Source organism: Zonotrichia albicollis, chromosome 22 (genome assembly GCF_047830755.1).
Source record: "Zonotrichia albicollis isolate bZonAlb1 chromosome 22, bZonAlb1.hap1, whole genome shotgun sequence".
NCBI lineage: Eukaryota > Metazoa > Chordata > Aves > Passeriformes > Passerellidae > Zonotrichia > Zonotrichia albicollis.
In genome coordinates, this window is record NC_133840.1 from 10,308,618 (window position 1) to 10,331,149 (window position 22,532).

Genomic DNA, 22,532 nt, shown 5'->3' on the forward strand with positions numbered 1-22,532 from the left:
GCAGGGCTGTAATTCCAAAGGCAGTGTGCAGGTTGTGTTTGGGAGTGATAACGAGGTTCCCTGGCTGGGGGAGGATGCAGCCACGTGCCCCTGAGATGCTCTGTTATCTCACAGCTGCACACTTTGTCTGACTCTGTTGCTTAATCATCACCTGCTTTTTTTTTAAAGTTGTTGTTGTGTCTTTTAGCGTTTTTAATCTGGGATAACATCTCTTTGAAAAGCAAACCTCTTGGAATACAGGAAACCCTCTGGATGAAAGGCTATTTAAAGGGGCTGGCTCCACCAGGGGAGACATGCTCAGGGTTGTAATTTGCCTGGGTCTGGCTCTCCAGGGATCCCCTCCTTGTTGTGCTCATTCCAACAGCAGCAGCAGCACCTGTGCCTCGACCTCCTGGGAGCTGCCTGGGTGTTTGTGCTCAGAGGGAGCTGCAGGGGCTGAGCATGGGGTGGTTAACTGGGGCATGGGGTGGTTAACTGGAGCTGAGAGAAGGAGCTGATGCAACCTGAGCACGGGATGTTGTTTCACTGGAGCTGACCTGAGCTGCCCCACTGGTGCTCAGCTCTGAGGCTCTGCAGGGAAAGCAGCAGAGCAGCACAGGGTGGGTTTGTTGGGGTGAGAGACAACTGCTCACTTTGAAAATTTAAAAGGGTTTATAAAACCTTGACAAAAATACAACAAAATGACTATATTAAGGACAAATTCACAGTGCTGGGAGCTGCCCTCATAGATACCACATGGCCAGTTCATCTTCAAGCTGGATGCCCAGTCTTTTATACCCCTGGGGTTGCATCAGCCAGCCCTGGCCCCTCCCAAGGTCTGTCAGTCAGCTCTTCTGTGCCATTTATCAGTGCAGACTGCTTTGTACCTGGATTGGAGCTCAGGTGTTGCCATGCTCACCCCCTGAGCACCCCCAAGCTTTTCCATTCCCACCTGGCCCATGCCAGGGACACCTGTGCAGCTTCTTTGTGCCTGTCCTGGACAGCCCAGGCTGTGTGATGGCAACAATACAGGGGGGAAAGGGAACTGTGGGGAGAACAGAGGGCATCTAAACTGCAATAACATAACTGTACATCACTAAAGCTTTTCTCAATATTGACACAATAGTTATCTTTTAATTGCCAGAGCAAATCATCTCATTATCCATCTATAACAGCTGGGGTGCCTGTGCAGGACAGGAGCTGGGATCCATGGTCCTTCTGGGTTCCTTCCAGCTCAGGGTATTCTTGATTCTCTTTGGGGTTTGCTGAACTAAGTGAGCACAGGCTGGAGCTGCATGCCCTGACTGGGACCGGCTTTCTCTGGGAGAACTGACTCATCCCCTGCTCCCCTGTCACAGTTTCCTCTTGTCCAGCTGCAGGTGAAAACCTTCAGAGACTCCCCTGGCTCTGAGTCTCCCTGAAAAGTGTTCACATGTATTTATTGCCTGCTGAAGGAGCTGCTCTAATGATTTCCTGCAGAAATCCCAGCCCTGATGGCTTTGGAGTTTCAGGCAGGTAACAAAGTGGGACAGGGGTGCCTGGGGTCTCCCATGGCTTGGAGCACTCCCAGCCCTGACCCCTCCATGTTTCTGATAACACCTTGGCCCCTGTAGGCTTTCTCCACCCAGCTGAGCCTGGCAAACACAAGGATGTTTTCCTTAGGGGTGTGGAGGTGTGGTCCTCTCCCAAGGACACCTGGCCAGTGCTGCACAAGGAACTCCCTGCTCTTGGTAAACCTTGAGCTTCTCTGGTGCTGCTGTTGGTCTTTGCTCCTCTCTCTGTGTGGCTACAGGCACTTCCCACCTTTAGTTCTGGGGGCTACCACAGCATGTGGGGAGGTTTGGGCAGGATTTGGGGTGGGGGTGTGTCTGGGTTTTTAAAAGCCAGGTGTCTTCTTAAGAAAAGTAGGAGCCTCCCCTGAAATGGAAAATGTAAACCACCTCTCTCTGAATTATTATAATTTGGAAATTAAGGGCCATCAGGCAAAGATATGGGAGTAGGAATAACAGGTCTTTAATAAGAAAATTAAAAATACAAATGCAATAGTACAGAAAAAGAAAACAAATCACTGCCAGAGTGAGAGCAGTCCCTGCCCCCTGTGTGTCAGGGCGGTGTCCCAGCCCCACCCATGGGGGCTCAGCCCTCCTGCAGTGCCAGCTGTGGCTCTGCTGCAGCAGGGATCCTGCACAAGGGGGGAGTTTTCCTCTGCAGCTCCAGGGCTGCTGCAGATGGGCCTGGGCTCCCTCTGGCCATGCAGGGCAGCAGAAAGCTGCTCCTCTGGCAGTGCAGGGGGCAAAGGCTGCTGTGCTGGGCCAGGCTCAGATTGGATCCAGGTAGGAATGCTTGGCTCCTCCCCTGGGCGGAGCATCTCCCCATGGGATGCTGGGATTGGATCAGCCCTGCAGGGACACTCAGTGGCCATGGACAGCAGAGATCTGCTGGAGGGAGGGTTGGCTGTGGGAGAGATAAAGAAAAAACTGCCCATGGACAGCAGAGAACTGCCCCAGCTCTGACAGATGGGGATAGAACACACACCCCCAGCTAAATATTTCAACCTCAGACAGGATGGATCAGTGATGTTTCTGTGCTTGCATGGGCTGATGTCCCTGGTGGGGTTACTTTCCTTGGCACCAGGTGGTTCCATTTCCCTGCAGCCCCACTTCCCAGCTTGTGTAGGTGACAAAACAGTTTGTAACAGATAACATGAGTCATTGCAGCTGGGCTTTTAATGGAGCAACAGGTCCATAGGATTTGAGTTCCTTGCACTTGCCCTTCAGGGAAGATCAATTGGGAGAGATGGAGAACAAAAGGCAGGATTGAAATTGAACCTTTTAGCATTTTCAGTAGCATTTCTCTCTGCAATCTTGCTGGGAAGCAATGGCGGACGTCAAACCTTCAGAGTGCATCCTGAATAAACAGGGGTGCTGTGTTCTGAGGGAGGCTCCAGCTCCTCAGAGGATGCCTGAGTGTGTGATGGAGCAGAGCCATGGGGTGCAGGAGGGAAGGGAGGCTCCAGGCTGCAGGGCAGTGCTGGATTGGAGTGAATTATTGGTTGTGCAGCCCCTGTGTGTGACCGTGTTCACAGGGGTTTTCAGGTGAGGGAAGAGACAAGAATGTTGACTCCATGTTCAGAAGGCTTGATTTATTATTTTATGATATATATAATACATTATAACTATACTAAAAAGAATAGAAGGAAAAGTTTAATCTCAGAAGGCTAACTAAGCTAAGAATAGAAAGGAATGAAAACAAAGGTCTGTGGCTTGGACAGAGAGAGAAAGAAAGAGATCCAGCTCTGCCGTGACTGGTCACTAATCCCAAACATCCACATGAGACCAATCACAGATGCACCTGTTGCATTCCACAGCAGCAGATAATCAATGTTTACATTTTGTTTCTGAGGCTTCTCAGCTTCTCAGAAGGGAAAAAATCCTAAGAAAGGATTTTCACAAAAAGATGTCTACGATGCCTGTGATTCACCACTGGAATCCTCAGGAGTGCTCCTCTAGTCAGGGAGCAGGAGGGGAGCTGGGGCCACTGCTCTGTTCCCATCCTGGCTCCTGAGCTCTTTACATGCAGAGTCCCAGTTCCTGAGCACCAGGCTGGCTATCCTGCTCAGGCTCTCATGGATGTTGTCACTGTCAGCCCTGTGGTGGCAATGGCAGCGAGTCCCTGAGCTGGAGGGGCTTTGTCCCTGCTGGAGTTTGTGTGGAGTCCTGGGAGAAGCAGATCCAAGGGCCAGGCTGCCCCTGTGTGTGGCAGCTGCTCTCTGCTGCTGTCCCTCGGTGCAAGTCACAAATCCCTGGAGCTCTGTTCAGGCCTCCCAACTGTCAGAACCCAGGACATTGCTCTGGCTGCCCTGGAGGACTTGAGACAGGGGGCTCAGAGACCTTGGCACAGAGTCACAAACACCTGTGCCTTTGATTTTAGCCCATGGAAGCAATCACCAACTTTGTGTGAAGAGTTACAAGCCACAAGAGTTTGAGTAGAATGATAGTGAATTTGTCACAGGGTGAAAAAGTAGAATTTTGGGAATTTACAATGGGGGTTCAAAAAGCAAGATGGAGGAATCTGGGCATGTCCTGTCCTTATTCTTCTTCTTCTTGTCCTTCATTTTCTGCTGTGATGGTGACACTTCTGGATTGGTTTAGAGTAGAGACAGACTGTCTAACATAGGTGATAGGTATTGGACAATTATTGTAAATAAAGTACTCACAGTTCTTAGTATAAAAAGCCAGGGATGTGTGCGATCACAGCAGAACAGGGCTGTGTTCTGTGCCCTCTCCTCCCAGAGCTGCAGACAGCTCAGAAGGGTCAGGCTGGCCCAGCTCAGGAAATACCAGCTCTCCCCAAAGCTGTGTGCTGTGGGCTGGGAGAGCAGAGGCAGGGAGCAAACCTGGCAATCCCTATAAGACTGTGCAGGAAAGCCTTGGAGAGAGGGCCTGGAACTGCATTTCCCACTGTGGGCACTGCCTGTGTCTCTGAGAGCTGCTGCAGGGGGGCAGCAGCCCCCGGGGACACCTGTGTCACACACTATGGGACAGGGCACCTGGGGACACCTGTGTGCCACAGTGTGGGCAGGACAGGCCCTTGGGGACACCTCTGTCCCAGCTGTGGGCAGGACAGGCCCTGCCCTGTGCCATGAGTGGGGTCAGGGTGGTGCCAGCCACGGGCACCCCTGACATCCCTGGTGCCATGGCACAGGTGCTGCTGTGTTTCCCTGCTCCCTCCAGGTCCCTGTGCCCCTGGTGGCACCAGGACACAGCAGGGAGTGGCTGTGGCTACCTGGGGACATTCTGGGGACATTCTGAGGAGCTGCTGTCCCATGCTGGGCTGACCCTGTGCTCCCTGTGAGCTGTGACATTCCAGCTCCTCTGTTCCCCTGGAGCTTTGCTCTGCTTTGAGCTGCTCAGACAATTCCCCAGGCAGTTCTCACATTTCCACTGAGACTCTACTTCCAATGTGAAAGTTGTTTTAATCACTCTGATGCAGTGCTCTGCTGCATTACTGACTTACCTGCTCCAAAGCCACGTGAGATGCCAAGTGCTGGGCTTGTGGGGCTTCATCTGTCCAAAAAATCGGTGTCTTCATCTCCCTAAAACCATTGGGGAGAGTTGTTGTCTCCGTAAAATCCTGGCTCTGCTCTGAGTGCTCAGCATGAAATGGAAGTTGCTGAGTTATGGATGTGTGTGAGGCAGATGCTTTGAATTGAGGAAGGGGCTCATTTGCTTTATTCTTTTTATTCCCACTTCAGCATAAAAGAGAAAGGAGACTTTGGGGAAATGGAGATGTGAGGGAAGCATCCCAGAAAGGCAGCGTGGAGAAAGCACATTTGCTGTGCCTAGCTGGAGGCGTGGCAGGGAAGGGAACAGAAAATCCTTTTCCTTTGAAGATTTCAAAGCAGATGAGACTTGCTGTTTACTCTTTGCTCTCCATTGTGTGTTTCCTTCATGTGGGACCCCACGTGTGCTCGTGTGTCTCGAGGATTTTACCATGTGGATGATTAATGGTGACTTTTTTTACTCCTCTTTATTTTTATTCCAGGAGAGAGAGAGAGAGTGCAGTGAAGGGTAGTAGACTATAATTTGAGGTCACTGATCATATCTTCATTTTCTGCAGTCCTGAAGCCTCATAGGGATGAAAGATACTCTCAGGAGCTGCTTTCATGGAGTTGAGAGTTTGTGTTGGTGCCCAGTGGCTTTGCTGAGCTTTCAGAGCTCCTCTCTCCAGCAGACCTTTGTGCATTGAGCTGGTGCAACAGGCACTGAAAGGACTGAGGCTCCTCTGGCACTTTTCCAAAGGGTTGGAAAAACACACTGGTGTTTATCCTTTATTGTAACCTTCCATCTGCTCCCACCTTCAAAGCCCTCTGGGTCTTTCATGCTCAGATCTTGTACTCTGGAGGATTTCTGTGCTGCTGAGGGCTGCAGGTCCCTCAGGGTGTCAGGCCTGGGAGAGCAGCACAGGGCAATGAGCTGCACTGAACACCAGATACATGGTGGGAGGATCTTCTGAACAAAGCCAGAATCCCTTTCATCCCCTCACAAAAGAAAGGGGAATTTCACCTTTTCTGGCGGCAAAACAAATAGCAAGTGCCAAGGCTGCAGTGGTGAGGCTGAGTGAAGAGGGCAGTGAAGCTCACACATGGTTTTGATGTCATTTGAGTCACTTTGGGTGGGTTTTGCAGCATTTCTAGCACTGCTTTCAGCTCAAACCTCCACAAGAGTTTAAAATGCTGCTGTTGCTGGCCGTGGGTGACATATTTCCATCTTTGTGTTTCAGTTCCATTTTTTTTAGTGCAGAGCACTGTAAGTGTCTGAGGTGGCCCATGGGCTCCTCAGTGACTCTGGGACACCTTGAGCCTCTCCTGTGTGGGTTGTGCTGGGAAGGGAAGGGAAGGGAAGGGAAGGGAAGGGAAGGGAAGGGAAGGGAAGGGAAGGGAAGGGAAGGGAAGGGAAGGGAAGGGAAGGGAAGGGAAGGGAAGGGAAGGGAAGGGAAGGGAAGGGAAGGGAAGGGAAGGGAAGGGAAGGGAAGGGAAGGGAAGGGAAGGGAAGGGGAGCTTAGGGAGAGAAGGACCAAGAGAGCAGGAGGTCAAGAGAGCTTCTGGTCTTCCTGCCCAGCTTAACAAGGAGATTCAAAGTGGGTGCAGAATCAGACTTGGGCCAATGGCATTGCAGATCCATGATACTGCAGGGGAGGGTCACAGGGCTGGAATAAACCGTACATTTCTGAGGGGTGAGACAGAGCAATGTCTAATTTAACTGAAATGTAACACCACAACCCCATGGCTGTGTGTCCCTGTCCCCAGAGGAGCTGAAGGCGCCACTGGAGGAGTATGTGAACAAACGCTACCCCGGGCTGGTGAAGGTGGTGAGGAACCAGAAGAGGGAAGGGCTGATCCGGGCCCGCATCGAGGGCTGGAAGGCTGCCACGGGCCAGGTCACCGGCTTCTTTGATGCCCACGTGGAGTTCACTGCTGGCTGGTAGGTGCTCAGGAGCTTGCTGAGGGGGTATTAACCGGGGGAACACCCCTGCTTTGTGTCCTCTAAGAACCATGTCTGGGCAGGCTGTTTGGGTCCAATCCAGCTGGCTGTGCACCCCAGCCCACACCATCTTACATGGATGAAAGCAAAAGATTGGAAGTGCTCTTCTCCACATGGGGACAAATGTCCTCTGTTTATTGACTTGTGAGGGGACTCCTCACACTCTGGTGACTCCCAAGTGGGAAAAGAGGGCATTGCCTCATGGCAAGGGACTTTTATACCTGGGGAATGGGAGTGGAGGAGGACCACAACCAATGGGATACAAGTGGGAAGGGGCAAGGGGAAGGGTAAACCAGGGGAGAGACCACCAGGGCTGACACTTGGCGGGGAAAAAGGAGGGAAACCATGTGGCCATAGGATACAAATCATGTGAACAGTGCAAATTACCAAATACCCAGTGCAAACAACTAAATAACTATTTAGTGCAATACAACAGTGTCCCTACAGAAGGGCACACAGGTCCTCTGCCTTGTTAATCCTTCTCCAGGATTCCTTCTGCATTGAATGGCATGGTGGGAATGCATGAGGAGAACTTTTCCTTGCCCTTGTTCCCTGAAATCCTTCTCTGTTCCTTCCCTTTGTGCGTGCGCTTTCCCTGCTCCATGTTTATGTTTTTCAGGATGATTTCCCATTCCCTTAGCCTTAAGTAATTCCTGCAAGATGAAAAAAGCCCAGGCAGCAAGGGAATGAAGGAGAAAGTGTTTCCCATTGCTGAATCCCAGAGAGGGAGGCTCAGATGCTCTGGATTGATTTGTTTCCTCTGCTGCTGGGAATAAGAGCAGAGGTGCAGAAGCAGCAAGAGGTGTTTCATAAGGATTGTTTTTCAGGGAGGTTTAGAACATTTGAGCTCAAGTGGCTTAAGTTTGAATCTTTGTCATGACAGGAGCCTGAAAGGGATTTTTTTCCTTTAACCAAGTGTAAAAAGTAAATGGTCCATGTTTAGAAAAGTGGAGGTGGAAGAAGCTAAACTTGTGTTGAATTTGAGCACAGTAACAGCCACAAAAACCCCTATTTGCAGCTGTTAAAGGCAGAGTTGTGCACAGCTATTGAATCCTTTTTAATGACAGTGCAGCTGAAGGGGTTATTTTAGGAGCTGTTTGTGATGTTGGGATCTGTATTCCCAGCTGAACATTCCATTTTCTGGTCACCAAATCCTCACACCTGGTTTACTGTGGAGCTTCCACTGACTGAGCTCTTGAAGCTCTTTCCTGGGGGTAGAGAGGAGACATTTCTGCAGTGTGGGCTTGGCTCTCCTTGAGTTTCCCAGCTGCTGCTGTTACTGGGGGCACTGGGAGTGCCAGTTCCCCCAAATTCCCCCTGGTGTGGGCACTGACCCCAGGGCACATGGTGGCTCTGGAGCTGCAGAGGTGAGGCTGAGCACACCCCCTGCTCTGAACACGTCCCAAAGATGAATTTTTTAGCTACAGAGTCATCAAACTGCATCCCAAGGAGAAATGACCCCTCAAACAGTCCTGCTTTCCAGAATGAACCTATTGTTCCCAGGGTTTTGGGATCTGGGGGAAGCCTGGACTAGTTCAGGCATGGTTGGAACCAAGCACACCTTTTCTGGCCTTGCTTTACAGAAGGCAAAGTTTCCAGCCTGTGAGCCAGGTTTGTATCCATCACAAGGAGAACGTGGACCTGGAGTGGGTCTAGAGGAGGAGCACGAAGGGCTGTGAGGACAAGCTGAGGGAGTTGGAGCTGTTGAGCTGGAGAGGAGAAGGCTCTGAGAGGATTCCAGCACCAAAGGGATCTCCCAGGAGAGCTGCAGAGGGACTGGGGATGAGGGCTGGAGGGACAGGACACAGGGAATGGCTCCCACTGCCAGGGGCAGGGATGGATGGGATGTTGGGATGGAACTGAGTGGAGCTGCAGTGAACTGAGGCTCTGTCTGTGCTTTGCCCCTTCCCCCAGGGCGGAGCCGGTGCTGTCCCGGATCCAGGAGAACAGGAAGAGGGTGATCCTGCCCTCCATTGACAACATCAAGCAGGACAACTTCGAGGTGCAGCGCTACGAGAACTCAGCCCACGGCTACAGCTGGGAGCTGTGGTGCATGTACATCAGCCCCCCCAAGGACTGGTGGGACGCCGGCGACCCCTCCCTGCCCATCAGGTATGGCTGGGCTGGCACAGGGCTGGGGACATTCACTGGGCAGGGCTGGGGCTGGGGACATTCACTGGGCAGCACCAGGGGACAGGGAGGCAGGCAGCTGCTGAGGGAGCCCGTGGGAGGGCTGGACAGGGACACTGTCTTGTTTTGGAAAGACAGGAGTCTGCTAAGGAAGGCAGGAGCCGCCCCTGAAATGGAGAATGTAAACCCTCCCCACCCCTCCCAATTGCTATAAATTTTAAATTAAGGGGCTCTCAGGCAAAAATATGGGAGCAGAAAGTAACAGTTCTTTAATAGGGAAGAAAATAAAAAGGATAAAATAAACAATGCAGTACACTAGAACAGCACTAACAGTCAGAACCCAACCTGACACCCTGTGGGTCAGGGTGTTGGCAGCAGTGCCATTGGAATTGTGGCTCAGCCCTCCTGCAGTGTCAGGGGTGGTTCTGCTGGAGCAGGGATCCTGTAGAGAAGGATGGATTCTTCCTCTGAAGATCCAGTGGGAGAAGAGGCAGCTGCTGTTCCTCTGGGGAATCCAGTGGAGAAGCCGTGCTGGTGTCTCAAAACCTCTGGATTATATCTGGGTAGGAATGCTTGGCTCCTCCCTCTGGGCTCACATCTCCCAATGGGATGCTGTAGTTCTTATCAGCCATGCAGGGACATTCAATAGCTGTTATCAACAATGTCCCCTCCTGAGGGAGGTGTGATTGTGGTCACTCAGAGAGAGAGATAAGGCAAACTGCCCTCTTGACAAAGATAATCTGCCATACAGATGGTAATAGAATAGATGGCATTGCAATCTGGAGCAGACACACAGCACCCTGGAGTGGCAGGGGAAAGGGGTACGGCTTCAGACAGAGAAGGGGTAGGTGGGATATTGGGCAGGAATTGTTCCCTGTGAGGGTGGGCAGGCCCTGGCACAGGGTGCCCAGAGCAGCTGGGGCTGCCCCTGGATCCCTGGCAGTGCCCAAGGCCAGGCTGGGCAGGGCTGGGAGCAGCCTGGGACAGTGGGAGGTGTCCCTGCCATGGCAGGGGTGGCACTGGGTGGGCTTTGAGGTCCCTTCTAGCCCAAACCATTCAATGGTTCAGTGAAAATGCAGGAAGATGAAGTGAGGAAGCCCCCTGGAGAGGCAGGGACAATGTCATAACCCCCACCAGCTCTGGGGTATGGGCCAGGGAGGGTTTGGAAGGGTGCAGGGATTTGGAAAAGGGTGTTGGTAACAAACCTACCAGGGAGGTGCAGGAGCTGTGCAGATCTGTCCAGACTTGTGTGGAAGTGCAGGTGACAAGTGGCTGTGCCTCAGTCCCAGTGTCCAGTTTGTGCAAACCAGGAGGAATAAGGAGATGGTTCCTGTGTGATGCACTGAGGTGGATCCGTGGAGCACAGCACTGTGTTTTCCTCGGTGCAGAGTTCTCTCCTCCCAGGGCAAGCTTTGGGAAAATGTGTCTCAGGCTGTTGTAACACTCCAGCTGAAGGGTTGGCAGCTCTGAAATGTGCTCCAGCCCTGCCAGGCTTCAGGGGTGGGATGAGCCCAAAGCAAGAGCAGGAGGGAGGGAGGAGCTGGCTGTGGGTGGGAGCTGGGGCTGCTCTGTGTGCACAGCTCAGAGATTTTCTCTTCACAGCCCCCAGATATGACAGTGATGCTCTGATCAGGAGTGGTGTCTGGCCAGTGGGTGGGATCCACCTGGATCCTGCCATGGTTTGTCTGGAGGAGCCTTGTCCTCAGGCACAGAGCAGCTGCAGGAGTGCAGATCCCTGCCTGGTGGGAATCCTGAACCCAAACAACTATGTTTTGGTCACTGACATAATCCCTGGAAGCTGAAATTAGGTCTGTTCCCATTCACACAGAGACTTCTTGTTACTCCTTTGGCTCCCTTGTCCCAGGCAGGACATTCAGCCCTCAGTGGAGGAATTAGTTTAGTTTGGAGTCAGTTTATTCTGGACAGAAGTCAGTGCTTTGACAAATAAACAGTTATTTTAACCAAATTCTGCTGCTGGACTTGTTCAAGGAGGGCTGGGCCATGCAGAAGGCAAAGCTGAGGAACCCAAGAGCCTTTGCAGGTGAGGTGTGAGCAGAGTGGTGCTGGCAGCTCCTGCTGGGGCCTCTGGAGGGTGATAAAAGTGGATCAACACTGCTGGGATGAACCTTTCTCAGCCAGTAAATATAAAAGGGCAGAAAGAACAAACTCTTTTATTGAACTAATGTGGTGCAATTGGGAGATACAGGAAAAGCTTTGGCACAGGGAGTGTCCCCTGTGATTGTGACATCACCCTGGCAGCTGGCTGGGCTTCAACACCTCTCACTGGAGGTGTTTGAGGAAACTGGACCCTCAATATGACATTTAAAGGTCTGGTAACACCTTCTGCTCTGTTCTACTCACAGAATGGGGTTTGAGTCTGTGTCATGCACTTAGGGGCAGGTCAAGGACAAGTGAGGCAGAGCCACGTGGGGAGGGACAGCCTTGGTTTGGGGAAGGGGTGTGGTGGCAGGGGAGGTGAGGTTTGGTTGGTTTTTGGAAGGCAGAGGAGGTTTGGTTGGTTTTTGGAAGGTGTTTGGTGGCAGGGGAGGTGAGGTTTGGTTGGTTGGTTTTTGAAAGGCAGGGGAAGTGTGGTTTGGTTGGTTTTTGGAAGGCAGAGGATGATTGGTTGGTTAGATTTTGGAAGGTGTTTGATGTGAGGGCCGGTGAGGCAGAGGGTGGTGGGCTGAGGAGTTTCTGAGCTGAGGAAACTCCTGTGAGGAGCTGGAAGCTTGGGTGCTTATGAAGAGATGGAGTGGGGAGGTCAGCACCAACACCAGGAGGATTTTGGTTCTTTAGGATGTGTTTCCCCAGGCTCCCCAGTATGAACCAGTTCAGGGGTTACCAATGAGCCAGTAGTAAATGGGGTCACAGGGATGTTGGACACTTCTTACAGCTCCAGATTTTCCCTTGCTTTGGTGCTGAGAGCCAGAGGTGCTGCCTGGGGTGAATCTGCTGCTGTAGAAGGGAAGGGTTTGCTCTGGGAGTTGGCTCCTGCTGGCCAGCAGGTCCTGTTGGGTTGTTCTGGTGCTTGTTTTATCTTAAAATAATGTAAGGGATGGTACTAAAATCTGAGCAGGGCATTGAGCATCACATCTCTGCATTTCAGCTGATGGCAAACACTGGCAGGAGGAGCTGGGAGAGGTTTTCATCTGGGGTTCCCACAACCTTGGTGCACCCCTCACATCCCTTTTGGAGGTGCCCTGGAGCAGGGGATGCCCCATTATCCCCAGCCAGGCAGTCCCAGGGATCTGCCCCTCAGCTCTGAGCACTGCTGAGTGGAAGGAACACAAAAAGAGATCAGAGCAGGGTTCTGGAGACACCTTTGTTAAAGGCATCTGAAATGTGGAATCTGTGCTGAGGCCCCAGGGGTTTGAGGGAGCCACACAGCCCTGAGACACCCAGGAGCCTCCCAGCCATGTGGAATAAAACCATGCAAAAGCACTGAAATAACATTTTCATGTCAAAGCACTGAAATAACATTGCCAGCAGGCACTGGGGGAGGATCAGGAAGAAGATAAATGATCAGTGTCCCCAACAGGAAGCCAATGACACGTGCTGTCCTGTTGTGTACCCACACACAGAGCAGAAATAATGACTGCAGTTATTTCTTTGTCACATCATGCTCTGAAATCCTGCACTTGGTAGCAATGTTTGCATGGAGGGGGTGCAGTGCAGGGCTCCATGTAATTATGCATGGATTAGAGGAAATTTGGAAATTATAGCATACAGAGGTAGATTAGTTTTTAAGAGCTACTTTAGGATAAAAGGGTGGGAGTGAAGTAAAGCAGTTTATTCCCTATTTTGGGGTTTACTCTTGGTGCATGGGGACTGTGGCAGCCCCAGGAGGAATTCCCTGCCCACCAGAGCTGCTCCAGCCCTGTGAGCCCAGAGGTGACCCAATACAGTCAGTGGGGACTGGAGACAGAACATGGGAATGTTTTGGGGCAGATTTCTCTCCTGGCTAATCCCCAAATATGATTATCCAGGCAGAGAGCTGATGGCCTCTTTGAAATGAAATTTGTCTAAAATATGGCCCAGCCTCAAACTGGCTCCAGGCTCCTGCTCTATCCAGTAATATCCTGCAAGAAATAACCTCCCTTAATCCCTGGAGGAAATGCTGCTGTAATACCTGGGGTCTGCAATACATCAGCTGTTGTATTTTTGTCACCTTAACATTTAAAATGCTGATACACCAAAGATCCCCTCAAGCTCAGCACTAGCTGGGCCTGGTTTCATAGCCAGGCTTTCCTTGCCAGGCCCTGCCTGCCTCTGTGCAGGAGATGAAATTGTGATTGCAGGGTAATGGATCATGTCTGAATTAGCTCTGCCAGAAGAGGCAGACAGAAAATGAGATTTAAAATGGTCATCCCAGAGATCCTGATGTCCAGCAGAGTGAGCTCCTGCAGAGCTGGTGGCATTTGCTGGCGCTGAGCTGTGTCAGGCGGGGATCTGTGCCTGCATTCCATGCCTGGATGGGCTTTGCTGTGGAGATGCAGCCAGGATTTATCCAGGTATTAATGATAGGCATTGGTCAGGGTTTGCTGAGGGTCCAGAAAACCTTTGAGGCCACAAAAATTGGAAGAAAGCTGATGCTTTCAGAGTTCTCTGTGGGAAATCCAAGTGAGATCTCTGCAGATCTCTGCAGATCTCTTCTTCTCTGTGAAACAGCAGACTGATGACCTGGTCCTGGGGTGTCCCATGGTGGGATCCAGCTTTTTAGCATCTTCAGCAATGATTTATTTCCCACTGTCAGAACATGAGCTTCTTTGAGGTTCATTGAGGTCTGGAGCCTGTTGTTTCACTGGTGTGAACCCCAAAGCCAGCAGCTCTTCCTGCCTGCCCTGGTTTGGTTGTGTCACACCAACTTTGGTCAAAAAGCTGCTGAAATCTGGAGGTTTGTAGCTCCTTGTGCTGATGGTGCTTCAGGGGCAGCCCCAGGATTTGTAATTACAGCTGTGAGGTATTGATGGCTCCAGGAAAACAATGAATGCTCTCCTGCCCTGAGTCTCACCCAGGAGCCACAGAATTCAAGAATCACTGGGTTGGAAGAGACCTTCAAGATCACAGAGTCCAACCCAGCCCCAACAGCTCAACTCAACCCTGGCACCCAGAGCCACATCCAGGCTTTGTTAAACACACCCAGGGGGTGAACACTGAGCAGCCCTGGGCTGAGGGACGCCCAGCTGAGCAGGGAAAGGGGCTGGACACACGTTCTGCTGGGAATGAAATGGGCTGGACACACGTTCTGCTGGAGGAATTGTCACACCTGAGCCCTGCTGCCTGCTCCTGCTGTCCCTGCAGTCACACAGCCCCTGGGGCTGCAAAAGCTCTCCCAGAGCCTCAGGTCCAGCCCTCAGCAGGTGCCCCACGCTGGGATGTAAGAGCTGAAATGAGAGATGTGGGACTCCAGACAGCTCTTCAAAATGCAGTTTATTGTATCCAAAATGCAGTTTATTGTATGCAAAATGCAGTTTATTCCATCCAAGGTGTCACAGCAGTCCAGGGTTGTGGGTGACAGAGCTGTGCCCACAGCTGTCAGCTCCAGCTGCAGGCAGGCCTGGAGATCCTTTGGTTTTGGTTACAATGCATTATAGACTTTTCTTTGCTGAGCATCTTCCTACAGTAGAACCAATCTATACCTTAACTATTATATACAGCCTGTCATAAGTACTGTAATTACCATATCCATGTTACTGTTCTCCAATCACTAACACTCAGTACATTACAGTTTAAGCTAGAAGTTGTTTCTCAGTTTTCTTGCAGTGGAAAATTCTGAGACCTTTTTTCTACTTGCAGCATTTGCTGCCTTGTTTGCCTGTGCTATCTTTGTGCTTGGTAAAAACATCTTGTTTGGGGTGGGTTTATCCTTTTTATGCCTTATCCTAAGGCATAAAAACCCCTTCTGACTAACACAGAAGGGTTTGCCTTTGCCTCCTTGGTTATCCAGTGAGACTGGCTCAGCAATTCTTTTCTTCTATATCAAACCTTGCTTCCATCTCTATTCCTTCATCAGACTCTACATTTAAAAATCTTTCTGCCATGCATACATATCTGTGAGACTTTCTTGTCAAACTTTCATCCTTCCCAACAGCTGGGAGATGCCACATCCACTCCTTTTCTGAGCACCTCAGGAGTGGTGACTCCACCACCACCCTGGATGGATTGGAATATTTACAATATATTGAATTTCCTGACTTTCTCTTTGCGTTTTCCACGTGTGGCTGTGCAGGGCAGTGGGCAGAGGCTGCAAGGCTCCCTCAGTGAGCAGCCCCCAGAGGGTGTTGGGGCTGGAGGAGCCTCAGGTGGCTCCAGAGGTGACAGGAAACCTCTTCCCAAGCCTGCCAGGCATGGATGCAGCTGGCAGCCAGTCTGAATACTAAAAAAATTTAAACTTTCTGTACTAACAAATTCTAACTCCCAAGAAAACCACTACATTTAACCTAAAAATCATAAAAAAACTCCTCAAATTAAATAACAAAACCAAAATTAAAAGTATCTAATTTAATTTAAAATATATAATATCATATAATAAAAACCTTAAAATTTAAAGTTTTAAATGTAATAATATATATGCGAAACAAAATAAAAATTTTAGAACAAAACCAAATCCTTCTTCTTCACCTTCTTCTTCACCTTCTTCTTCACCTTTTTCATACATAATACTATCTAATTAAACAAAATCTACATTACAAAACACCAGTAATTAATTAAGTTAAAAAGAAAAATAATTTAAAAACAATTAAATACTATATTTTAATTATATATAATTAATTATAATTAATTATATATAATTTAATAAATATTAAATATAATTAAATATTCTAAATTAAATTGTTTTTCCTTAAAAACTTATAAAAATAAGTTTACAAAACTATATAGTTTTATACAAAATTCAAAGCTATTTTATAACATATTAATGAAATAGTTTAAAACTCACAACTTCTAAAACTATAATATAAATAAAAATAATAAACATCTAAATCTAAACACAAAATACCATCTCAAACACCTTCAATCCCAACCCTAAGAAAAACAAAAATAAATTTAAAAACCAACACCAGCTTTTAGGTAAAAGTGGATTTTGGACATGACTGTGCTGCAGATGTTTTATGTGGCACTTCATCTTTACTGCTGCTGAAAGACAAAAGCTCATTTAATTAGAATTAAGATCATTGTGAGGAGGAAATGGGGTTTGAGAGTTATGGATTGTGAAAGAATGAAAAGGCTGATAGGTTTGAGGGTTTTTATAAAGATGAAAATAATGTTAATTAACCCACCCAATTACCTGCTGCCTCAGCCTCACAAACGTGAATTTGTGAGCCTCAGAAATGTGAATTTGCTCTTGCAGTGTTCTTAGGAAAGAGCCAACCTGATCCCAGGTGTGGGAATGATGCAGGGGTGGGGATGGGACAAACAGAGGGGTTCAGGTTGCTGAATGTGGCCCAGGAGTGAAGGTTCTGCTGCTAATGAGGAATTCGTGTTTAATTAAAGTGTTCCTCAGTCCCAGAGCTCAAAGGGGGGTGGGCTGAGCTGTCCCTCTCTGGGGCTGGGCTTTCATTTGGGGTAGGATCATTATTATATTTATTATTCATTCCAGAAACCAAGAGCTGTTGATTTTTCCATGGGGCTTCCTGCAGCCCTCATCCCATGATGGTGTTCAAAAGCACAAAGTCTCAGTGCTTTTATATTTTAATTAAATAAATGCTGTTTCTTTCCTCTTTTAGTCCAACCTCTGAGACTTCTTTCAGGCCACTGTGACAGCCTGAAACTTCTGTGCACTCAGACTCCGGAATAGCCAGAGGAGCAGAGCTTTGGGAATAACCTCTGTTGTCATAAAATGATGGAAGAGGATCCCCATGGCTGGGACAAGACTTTCCTGTAGCACATCCCCACCCTGGCAGGGCTAGCAAGGTGCACATCAGAGCCTCAGTAACAGATTTACACAGGTCTGCTCAAACTCTTATCAAAATTTTCACCACCACAGGAGTGCTCGAGGTGGCAGGAGGCACCTCAGGGATGGTGCAAAATGTTGGGCACAGGCGTGAAGAAAAGGCAGAATTTTAAGGATATTTCCTGGGTTTCTGTGGGTTTGTTTTGAAAAAAGTCTTGAGCCATTTGTACAAAATAATGAATATTTTTAAGATTTTTTTTCTGGTTTTAGCATCCCCAAACTGCAGGAAAATTCCTGTTTCTATGTTTAAAATGATGGTTTAAAAGATGGTTTAAAATGTTGTCACTCTTGCGGCATTTGGAAGTTGAGGGGAAGGTTTCCATAGGAGCCAAATATGGGGTAGTGAAATGGGAATTTGTTTTTGGAAACCTCACCTGGAATGTGGGAGAAGATGCTGGTGTCAGGTGTGGGATGGGATGGGATGGGATGGGATGGGATGGGATGGGATGGGATGGGATGGGATGGGATGGGATGGGATGGGATGGGATTGGTGGGAATGTCCCAACAGCTGCAGGAGGCTCATGGAACTCTTCAATGGCTACATATAAAATTTAAACAGATAAAATTTAAATCAAACAGGAAGATAAATTGTTGGCAGTGGTGATCAGGCTCTGAAGCTGCTCTCCTTGAGCAGGTCAAGGAGACCAAAGCTCTGTGTTGGCCACCCTAATGCTTCATCTCCCTTGAAATCTGGTTCTCCTCCATCCCTGCACTGGCTGCAGTTCCATATCAGGGCTCACATCATTTCCACCAAAATCCATGGAGCCCCAAAGGACTTTGGGCCAGACCTTGGTCCAGCGTGGGAACAACAGGGATTTGCCCAAGGCCAGGCTGGACAGGGCCTGGAGCAGCCTGGGACAGTGGGAGGTGTCCCTGCCATGGCAGGGGTGGCACTGGATGGATTTTCAGTCCCTTCCAACCCAAACCCTCCTGGGATTCTGTGTCTCTTCCCCAGGCAAGGTTTGGTTGGTGCTTCTGAAAGAGCTGCTGCAAACATCTGGTTATGCAAACACCTCAAGAAATCAGCCCCATCCATCCCTAGCTCCTGCAGACCTGTGCTTCAGGGATGTGAGGCTGAAACCTAGGATTTGATCACTCCTGGCTGGCATGGATAATGAAGGTTCTGAAAACCTGAAAACAAGGAACAGAAGAATCACAGAGACACAGAATAATTGGGGTTAGAAGGGACCTTAAAGCTCAATCTCATTCCACCCCTACCACGGGCAAGGACACCTTCCACTATCCCAGGCTGCTCCAAGCCCTGTCCAACCTGGCCTTGTAGAGAAGAAACTGAGGGATTTTTTTTTTTTGTTTAATTAGTGTCAGTCTTGTTTGGGCTCAGAATGTAGGAGAGGGAAGATTTAGGTCAGAATCATGACCTCAATAACTTTGTCATCCAGCTCCAGATTAAATTAAAACCATCAAGTGCTTTATCAGCTTCTAAAGTACTCCAGCAAGAACCTCTTCACTGTTCTCAGTTTGGGTTTTCCTTTTAGTGCTGAGGGGTTTTTTGGGGATGATTTGAGGCCACATAATAAAAATTTTAATTGACTTTCCTGATTTTTATGTTAACGGTACTGGGAGGAGTGATCCTCAACTGGCTGCACAAAGTGACTTTCGCTCCCTGGTGTGCTAATTTGAAGCTCTTAAACTTCCCAGAGATTCCCTGTGGTGTGAGAAGGCTGCCATGGACATGTTGGAGCTCAGGTTTCTGCTGTTGGGCCTCTTTATGAGGAATCCTTCATCTGCTGGTTTTTAATGTCACCTGATTTAGTGCCAAGTGTAAAAGAAGGCTCTGTGACACTGTGATGGTGTCAGGTTTTACAGGATGGGCAGATTGATGTCCCTGCCTGGGGAGCCTGTGCTGAGGGTGCACGTGAGGCAGCAACCCAGGGATGAGGAAGCTCCCGTGGATGTCAGTGCTGGATCTGGTTTCAGCTCTCTGTATTCTTGGAGGGTTCCCCTCAGGATTGGCTGTTGCAGACGTCTTTTCATGTAAAATCTTTCTCTTAGGATTTTTTCTTCCTGGGGAGCTGAGAGGCCTCAGGGACAAAATGTAAACAATGGTTATCTGCTGCTGTGGAATGCAACAGGTGGATTTTTGATAGGCCCATCTTGGATGTTTATAATTAATGGCCAATCAAGGCCATTGTTTTTTGTTATCATTCTTTCTTTTTTGTTCTTAGCTTAGCCAGCCTTCTGAGATGAAACTCTTTCTTCTATTCTTTTAGTATAGTTTTAATGTAATATATATCATAAAATAATAAGTCAAGCCTTCTGAACATGGAGTCATCCTCATCTCTTCTCTCATCCTCAGACCCCTGTGACCACCGTCACGATTGGCTGCATCCAGAGCAGGAGATCCCAACCTTGCTGAAACCTGGCCAGGTCCCCACCCTGCCCCAGGGTTTGGGAGAGGGCCCAAAGCTGTGTGATTGATTCTCTGTGAATTAGGGAAAAGCTTTTGGAGTGGAGGATCTGTGTTTGTGCAGTTCCCCAGGGCCATGCAGAGCTGCCATCAGAGCCACCACAGAGCTGTCACAGGGACAGCAGAGGGGCCTGGATGGGCTTGTGCCTGGCTGCTCTGGCCAAGTGACCTTGAAAAAGCTGAGTTTGAGCTTCTTTGGGTGCCACATTTGGGGCATGGAAGTGGGATTTGGGTTCAGTATTAAATACCTGCCCCAGAGAAAGGGGGAGATCCACCCTTGGGTGCTGAGCCTTCAGCTTGGTGCAGATGGAACCCCCTGGAGCCCTGCCCAGCCTTGGGTGGGATTTCTTGTCACCAAAACCTTTCCCTGCTTTGCCTGAGAAGTGGCTGTCTGGGGTCTGGGGTCAGGAAAGTCATCTGGGGGTTCCTTGGCTGTTCCAGTGATTCCTGGATGAAAATAGATGCAGGCAGACTTCCTTTGTTCTTTGCTGATAGTGCAAATGCCATCATCGTGCTGGGAATCAGGGGACATTTTTTAAAGGTTTTGTGGGTGGGATTGTCCTGCTCTGCCCTGCTCTGCTCTGGGGGCAGTGTAAGACAGATCCAGAGTCACTGGAGACCATCCAAAGGAGGAACAGGGAGATGGGGAAAGGCCTGGAGGTTGTTGGGGTGTCTGTGCAGGGCCAGGAGTTGGATCCTTGATTCTATTTATTTATATATTTATTTTTAGATATTTATTTTAATATATAATATTTATATTTATATGTAATATTTATATATTTAGGTGGGTCTTTTCCAGCCCAGCATATCCTGTGATCCTACAAAACCGTTTTTCTTGGCCAAATCAAGTGTTATTGCTTAAAGTTAAGCCTTAAAGGCCTCCTTCAAGCACCAGCACAGCTCAGCTTGTCCCTGAAGGGCCTTAAAAACTGGGCAGGGATATTGAGCCTCTGGCTTGTCCCTTCAGGAGAACAGAGTTACAGGCAAGGGAGCAAATTCTCCCTCCTAAAGGGAGCTGTTGTTTATTGGTAGAAAATGTTCATGTAATCCATTTTTATGAAGAAAACCACGTTGTCTATACTGGAAGAGTTTGCTTTTGTATTTTTAGAGCTTTGCATAAGAGAATTATTTTGATTAAAAAAGAAAAAGAAATTATGCTGCTTGTTGGAAAAATAAAAAATACTCACACTGACAGAACTTTAATCTGAGCACAAGTCATAAAAACAGCCTTTATTGATGTCAGAGTTGCTTTAGAAATGGAAAGAGTAAACAGGATTTGGCCTTTAATTTGTGAAGGGTTTTGATTTTTCAGAGGCATTAAAGAGACAGAAAAGATGGGTATTGAATTATTTAACAATTGCTAGGAAAATTAAGCTTCAGAGAGCCTGTTTTCACTGCAATGATCTTATTAATGAAAACAAAACAATCTGGGGCAGCACCAATATTCAAGCTCATACCCTGCTGCTGGATTGTTTCCGAGTGGTCCATGAAGTGATTTTGGAAGTCAAAGCCAAGCTGAGCCTTTTCTGTGGTCTGTTCACACTTCCCAGGAGAAAGCTGCCATTGATGGATTATCCAAATATATTTTCCCTCTAAATCCAAAGCAGAGGAGAAAAATACTCGAGGAGGAGTTGGGGGAATTTGGCTCTTTGAATATTTTTTTTTCATTGGCAGATGGCTTTTAAGTGATTTATTGGCCAAAACCAATCAATTTTCATTAGAAAGCAAGTATTTAATGACTTTGGGGGTGGGGACTGGAAACAAAGGAGTGATAATGGAGCTGGGTGACACAGCAGAGCAGCCCTTCATCAAACAGACTTTAAAGAGTGTTTGAGAGCCAGAGCTGAGGGCGATGATTTCCTTTCATGTGCTCTTTCATTCACTGTCCTTTGCAGGCAGTGGTGCATAAATGGGCCTAGATTGAATTAAAGGGAAAATGGGTCCCTGCTCTCATCCTCAGCTGGCTCTGCCTTGGAGCACTGCAGGTTTTATAAACTCCCACTCACTCACTCCCTGCCCTGAGCCCAGAGCTGCTGCTTCCTCCTGGAGAGTCTGAACTAAATCCTGCTGGGGTTCTACCTTGGGACGCTCTCCTGGTGCTCCTGGAGTGTCTGCCCAGGGCTGTGACAAATCCAACCAGCCACAGCCACCTCCCTCCATCAGAGCAGTTTGGAAGTCTGGGGCAGAGCAGCTGGCAAGGTCCTGATGGTCCCTGAGACCCCTCCTTGCCCTGAGCCCCCACCTGCAGAGCTGCCCCAGCCCTGGCCCAGCACAGGCAGGAGCTGGAGCTGCTGGAGGAGCCCAGAGGAGGCTCCAGGATGGGCAGAGGGATGGAGCAGCTCTGCTGGGAGGAAAGGCTGGCACAGCTGGGAATGAGAGGAGAAGCCTTGGGGTGACTGAATTGTGACCTTGCAGGGCCTGAAGGAGCTCCAGAAGAGCTGGAGAGGGGCCTGGGACAAGGACATGGAGTGACAGGACAAGGCAGGTGGCATTAAACTGGTAGTGGCTTTGGATGGGATATTGGGATGGAATTCCTGAGTGTGAGGGTGGGCAGACCCTGGCACAGGGTGCCCAGAGCAGCTGGGGCTGCCCCTGGATCCAAGGCCAGGCTGGGCAGGGCTGGGAAACACCAGGGGCAGTGGAAGGGGATGGAATGAGATGATCTTTCAGGTTCCTCCCAACCCAAACCATTCTGTGACTCCCTGACAGAAAGATCCTGTGACTCCCTCCCTGAAAGATCATCTGACACCTGTGGGGGCACTCACCCTTTCCCCTCCTCACCTTTGGGGATGAACAACTCCAAAGTTGGGATTTGCTGCTGTCTGCAGCCAGACTGGCCCTTGGGGCAGTCACTGCTGGGCTCCTGCCAGGCACAGCTGGGGCACTGGCAGCCTGCACTGCTGCCAGGGGAGGTTTGGTGCTCCCATGGAGTGAGCTCACCCAGGAACACATTTTACTTGCTGGTTTTAGAGGCTCCAGATCTTGTCAGTGCCTGGAAATT

The 22,532-nt window shown here is 49.2% G+C and overlaps 1 protein-coding gene across 1 annotated transcript in view; it reads left to right on the forward strand.

Annotated features, from left to right (window-relative positions):
• GALNT17 (polypeptide N-acetylgalactosaminyltransferase 17) overlaps window positions 1-22,532 on the forward strand; it is a 237,154-nt gene that overhangs the window by 87,362 nt on the left and 127,260 nt on the right. The window contains exons 4-5 of the mRNA XM_074557284.1: window positions 6,788-6,962; window positions 8,937-9,134. Of these exons, the coding sequence (XP_074413385.1) occupies window positions 6,788-6,962; window positions 8,937-9,134 (373 nt within the window). The remainder of the gene's footprint in view (window positions 1-6,787; window positions 6,963-8,936; window positions 9,135-22,532) is intronic.